This window comes from Echinops telfairi, unplaced genomic scaffold, assembly GCF_000313985.2.
Source record: "Echinops telfairi isolate 266 unplaced genomic scaffold, ASM31398v2 ScPeMD7_9;HRSCAF=40, whole genome shotgun sequence".
In the NCBI taxonomy this organism is placed as follows: domain Eukaryota; kingdom Metazoa; phylum Chordata; class Mammalia; order Afrosoricida; family Tenrecidae; genus Echinops; species Echinops telfairi.
Window position 1 is genome coordinate 23,809,493 of NW_022103906.1, and position 5,207 is coordinate 23,814,699.

Genomic DNA, 5,207 nt, shown 5'->3' on the forward strand with positions numbered 1-5,207 from the left:
TGCGCCCGGCGCGTGAAGCCCAGGTACGCGTCGGGAGAGGGCGCCCGGGGATCGCCTTCTGGGGAGATGCCGACCGCGGACCGAGCCCCAGCCGGAGCCGTGCGCGGCCCTAAGTTCCCGTCCGTGCCCCTCGGGGCTGGGCCCGTACACCTGAAAGTTCGGATGCCCGACTGGGTGGGCTGCGTCGGAGCGGTGGTCCCAGGAAACCCAGGCGCCCGCTGCTGCGGTTTCCTGGCCTTTTTCCTCTGAGCTTCAGATTGCGCGGCGGGGGGCTGGCCCCCGGGGGGGGGGTGTCGCATGGCAAGAGCGCTGCCGCTCAGGGTGCCACCTGCCACCCTGGTCCCTCTTGCACGCACGTTTAATTTTCCCTCTCTTGCCTCTCTGGGACCCAACCCGCTTTCCCCGCCTCTTTCCCTCCTCCGGCCGGGCTGCAGACAGCAGCGGCGGCTGGCTGCCCTGGCACTGCCGTCTGGGTTAGGGCAGCTTGACCCATTTCAGCTGAAGCCTCTTAATCCCCCTCGCCTGGGCTGGCTCGCTCCTCCCGGGACCAGCTTTGGAGAGCTCAGCCCCTTTCTTAGCAGTTGCCCTAGGCTTCTGCCTCAGAAGCCAAGAAACTGTAGGATGCTGGGGGCTGCCCAGGTGTAGGGAGAGCTCCTAGCCAACACTGGCTGGCACCCCTCCCCAGTGTCTCCCATCTGCCTGGCCTGCGCTTCCCACCTCTATGAGTCTAGTTGGGGCTGGAGAGTCGGCGGTGGGCAAGTACACCACCCACCCCCAACCAGCCCAAGTGTAGGAAGAGCCCTCTGCCTGTGTCCAAGCCCCGTTTTAACACAAGGGGACACGAAGACCCAGAAAAGGGGCTGGACTTCCTCAAAGCCACACAGCTAGTCACACCACGATCCAGCCCTCTGGTCTTCCAGAGCTGTGTCTTCCCGCTGAGCTCGCCTGCCCTTTGGCTTCTGGCTGCCTGTCCTTTCCCATGGCTTGCAACCAGCTTCCAGGCTCCGTGGGGACAGGACTATTATCCGAGATATGGCAGCCTTTGTGGAGGGACTCAGGCCCAGGTGGTGGACTGTCAAGTTTGAGGCATTTGAGGGACGCTGGGACCTTCCCAGTCAGGCAGGATCCTGAGAGCCACCTGCGCGGGTAGGCAGCATGGTGCCCACCTGTGGGCTGGTACTTGCTGTACTGGTTTGAACCCTCCGTGCGAGGTGGAAGAGCACGTGGGGCTGGGGTCCACGGAGCTCATGCGTTGGTGGTTATGCTCCAGGGAACCCTCTGGGAGAGCCCCATGAGGACAGAAGAGTGATGGAGAGTATGCCCAGCTGCCTGAAGGACATCCCGGCTTGGCAGAAGACAGTCTCTGAGAACGGCATCGTGGGACAGGAGCTGGGTGGCCTGCCGCAGGATGGCCGACGCCGTGGGGCGCTGTGCCTGGAACAGCCTGCTCCCTTCTGGAGGGGAGTCCTAAGCACCCCAGACTCTTGGCTTCCACCTGGCTTCCCGCAGGGTCCCAAGGATGCGCTCCCACTGGTGGAGGGCGAGGGCCCTGGAAATTTGGAGTGGAAGACCAGCTGGTTGGGGAGCAAGGAGGGGCTGCGTTGGAAGGAAGCAATGCTGGCCCACCCACTGGCCTTCTGTGCGCCAGCATGCCCGCCTCGCTATGGCCCGCTGATTCCTGAGCATGGCAGGGGCCATCCCAAGAGTGACCCTGTGGCTTTAAGACCCGTGCACTGCCCCTTCCTTCTGGAGACCAAGATCCTGGAGCGGGCTCCCTTCTGGGTACCCACCTGCTTGCCACCTTACCTAGTGTCCGGTCTACCCCAGGGACGTCCTGGTGATTGGCCCCTGGCCCCGTACCCTTGGGTGTACTCAGCGGGCCAGCCCAAAGTGCCCTCTGCCTTCAGCCTGGGCAGCAAGGTGAGTGCTAGGACACACTGTGTGCCTGTGACTCGAGCCATGCAAGGCAGCTCAGGGGCCCCAGAGCAGGCCTTCCAGGCAGCACCACTCTGAGCTTCCAAGCAGAGGCCCAGGCAGATGGCACCTGCTAACTCAGAACTGTCCCAGGCCCCAAGGTCAATCCCATTCAGTTCCTACTCAGAGCAACTCCATCTCACTGGGCTTCCTCCAAACCCGTGTGGCCCCACCCCCCATTTTAGGAGTAGACTAACCCCTGTTCCCTGCAGGCCAAGGCCCTGGGAATGGGACCTTAGGATGTGCAGACAGGGGCCTGTGTTTAGGGGACATCTCTCATAGATGACCCCTCCTTCCAGGAACGAGATGTGAAAAGATTTAAAAACTAGCATGGCACAGGGTTTCAAGCCATCAGAAGGAATTCTGAATGCCCTTTGATTGTGCTAAGCAAGCTAGATTGCACGGAGGTCTGAGGCTTTCTGGGGAAGGGTCTAGGGAGAGATAGACAGGGCAGTGGGGGAGGCTCTCAGGGGACCCAGAGAGATGCTGTAAATCCGCCATCATTCCAGTTCTGCACTTTGCAGCCCTTAAGGCCACCCAGGGGCACACCTGCTGGGGGGGGTCAGTTCTGCCCACCCTTTTAAGCACTGGGAACCAAAACCAGCACCTGCTGAACCTTTCTTCCTCCCTTTAGGGCTTTTACCACAAGGATCCAAGCATTCTCCGGCTGGCCAAGGAGCCAGTGGCATCTGTGGAAGCTGGGCTGTTGGGCTTAGCCCCTGGTGGGCACCTCCAGAGAGCAGGGGAGGTAGAACGGCCTGCACTCCTCCCAAGAGATGGAGAGACAGGAGCCAGCAGGCATCCCAATCTCTGCCCGCTTTTCCTGGGGCCTGCAGACACTGCACCCCGGAGCCCCTGGCCCACTTGTCCCCCAGGTCTGGTTCACACTCTTGGAAACGTCTGGGCTGTGCCAGGGAGTGGGAACCTTGGGTACCAGCTGGAACCAATAGCCGCATCAAGGTGCCCCTCTCCTGGGCCTCCCACCATCAAGGTTGGCATTCGTTCTTCTTACCCACCCGAGAGGGATGGGGGACTTGGCCCTTGTGGGCAGTGCCAGGAGGGCCTAGAGCAGGATACCAGTGGGGCAAGCGAGTCCAGTGAGGAAATGAACAAGGCCCCTGGTCCCAGGGCCTGCCTGCCCAGCCATCACACCAAACTAAAAAAGACATGGCTCACACGACACTCTGAGCAGTTTGCGTGCCCAGGTGGCTGTCCTGGGGATGAGGAGAGCCCAGCTGGCCAACTCCGGCCCCTCAAGAGGGCAGGTAGCCCCGAGGTTCAGGGAGCAGTGGGCAGCCCTGCCCCCAAGCGTCCACCTGATCCTTTCCCAGGCAGCATGGGGCAGGGGGCCAAAGGTTGGCAGGACATGCTGAACTCGTCAAAAGGGAACAAGGCCGAGGCAGAACAGCGTGATGACCAGAGAGGTAAGAGGGCACATGAGGGGCTGCAGGGAGGCTCTGCCTGGGAAGGGCCAGCCGGTGCTGGGGCTTTGCAGGGGGTGGGAATCAGTAGATGTTTTATAAGTGGACCATCCCTGTTAGTCAGCTCTCCCAGCTGGGCTGTGATGGCCATCTGGGAGGTTGCATTGGCATGTGCAGGCCAGCAGCCTGCTAAAACATGGCTCTGTCTTCATACGATGTCTCCTCCCAAGTCATGGTGTGTTGGTGGCAGTGTGAATAACACAGTTAAAAACATGGACTCTGGAGTCAGACTGCCTTTGCAAGTGACTTCACCTCTTCGGGCCTCCATTTCTTCAGTGATCTGATGGGAATCAAGAGAGCACCCACCTTATAAAGACTGCTGTACAGATGCACCGGTAAAACCCACCGGAAGGGCTGTGAAGAAAGCCTCACACCTTGGAAGTACTCAATAAGCGTTAGCTGTCAAAGAATACTTGGGCCACAACCCCCACCTGCGTGCGGACTTCTTTCTCCAGCCTCTCCAAAGGACTCCTTGACCTGCCTTGGGAGCGGCTATCCTGTTGCCCAGTGGATGTTGGGACCTCGATTTGGGCTCTGCCAGTGTTAGGGCCTTGGGCACGTGCTGGGCCCCTCCGCCTTGCTCTGCCCTTCCTGGAGGGTTAGCGTGGCTGGCCTCCTGTTTTAAGAGGACCTTCATCTCTTAGCCTTTTGGACTGCTGAGTCTGGAGCAGGAGCTTCCAAGGCCTCGCCCAAGTCCCCCCCACAGCTGCCGTTGGTGTGGATCTGCCCCCTGCCCTTCCAGACCCCCCTGCCTGGCCTGGAAAGTGGCTGGCCCCTTCGCCTTCTTGGGTTACTGCACCTATGGCCTGTGTTGAAACTCTCCAGGCTTCTCACCTTCCGGCGCCCTCTGTCCACATTGGGTGATGTCCTCTCACAGCCAACGGGATCTCTAAGTCGGGCGGTGGATCCAGCCAGACGTTACACTTGACACTGGCTGCATCTCCCACAGCGGGCAGGGCGATTGCCCTCCTTGTCCGTCCCCCCCCACTGCCCTGGGACAGCCCACCTGTCTCTGGGGGCTCTTCAGTCCAGGCCAGGGGATTCTTGGTCTCTGTTCAGCCTTTGGGGTTTTTGATTTGTTGAGCTTTCTAGTTGGCTGGTCCACTCTTGCTGGTTCTGAATCCAGCCTCATAGGCCTGCTGCTCGGTGCTGGGCATTCTGTGTGTGGAGAGGGTGGGTCTAAAGCAGGGGCAAGGCGGGCAAAGGCCCAGGAAGCCAGACCCCAGACAAGCTGTGCTGTCCTCCCCCTCACCCCCCAGGACCCCGAGATGGCTCGGCCAGCCAACAGGACGAGGGGCTTCGAGACACACTTTGCCCAGCTCTCCCCCAAGGTGGCTCTCAGTGCCACAGCTGCACTCCGGCAGCTGGCGAGGGGGGAGGGCTGGCCTGCCACTCCCAACACACTCTGAGGTGAGCCCCTGGCCTCTGGGTGGCCCTGAATTTCTCCCTGGAGGTGCCTCTCTTACCTCCGCCTGCCCTCTCCCCAGACTGCCTCTTCGAGGGCAGCATCAACTGGAAGAAGATTCAAGAGCCAGCTCTGAGGAGGGAGGAGCGTTCGACCCCGAGGCCCAGCTCAGCATCAGCTTGGCCAAGCACCTGCTCCGCGGTCTGGGGGACCGACTATGCCGCCTGCTGCGGAGGGAGCGGGAGGCCCTGGCCTGGGCACAGAGGGAAGGTGAGCAGGGCGCTGGGGACCCCAAGAGTGGCCACGCATATGCTTTCTCCACGACCTTGGGATCTGCAGAGTGTGTG

General features: G+C 61.1%; 1 protein-coding gene across 1 annotated transcript in view; it reads left to right on the top strand.

Annotated features, from left to right (window-relative positions):
* Positions 1–1,238: 1,238 nt before the first annotated feature.
* HR (HR lysine demethylase and nuclear receptor corepressor) overlaps positions 1,239–5,207 on the top strand; it is a 15,950-nt gene continuing 11,981 nt past the window's right edge. Inside the window, exons 1-4 of the mRNA XM_004707587.2 lie at positions 1,239–1,920; positions 2,609–3,398; positions 4,715–4,865; positions 4,943–5,130. Of these exons, the coding sequence (XP_004707644.1) occupies positions 1,309–1,920; positions 2,609–3,398; positions 4,715–4,865; positions 4,943–5,130 (1,741 nt within the window). The 5' untranslated portion in view covers positions 1,239–1,308. The remainder of the gene's footprint in view (positions 1,921–2,608; positions 3,399–4,714; positions 4,866–4,942; positions 5,131–5,207) is intronic.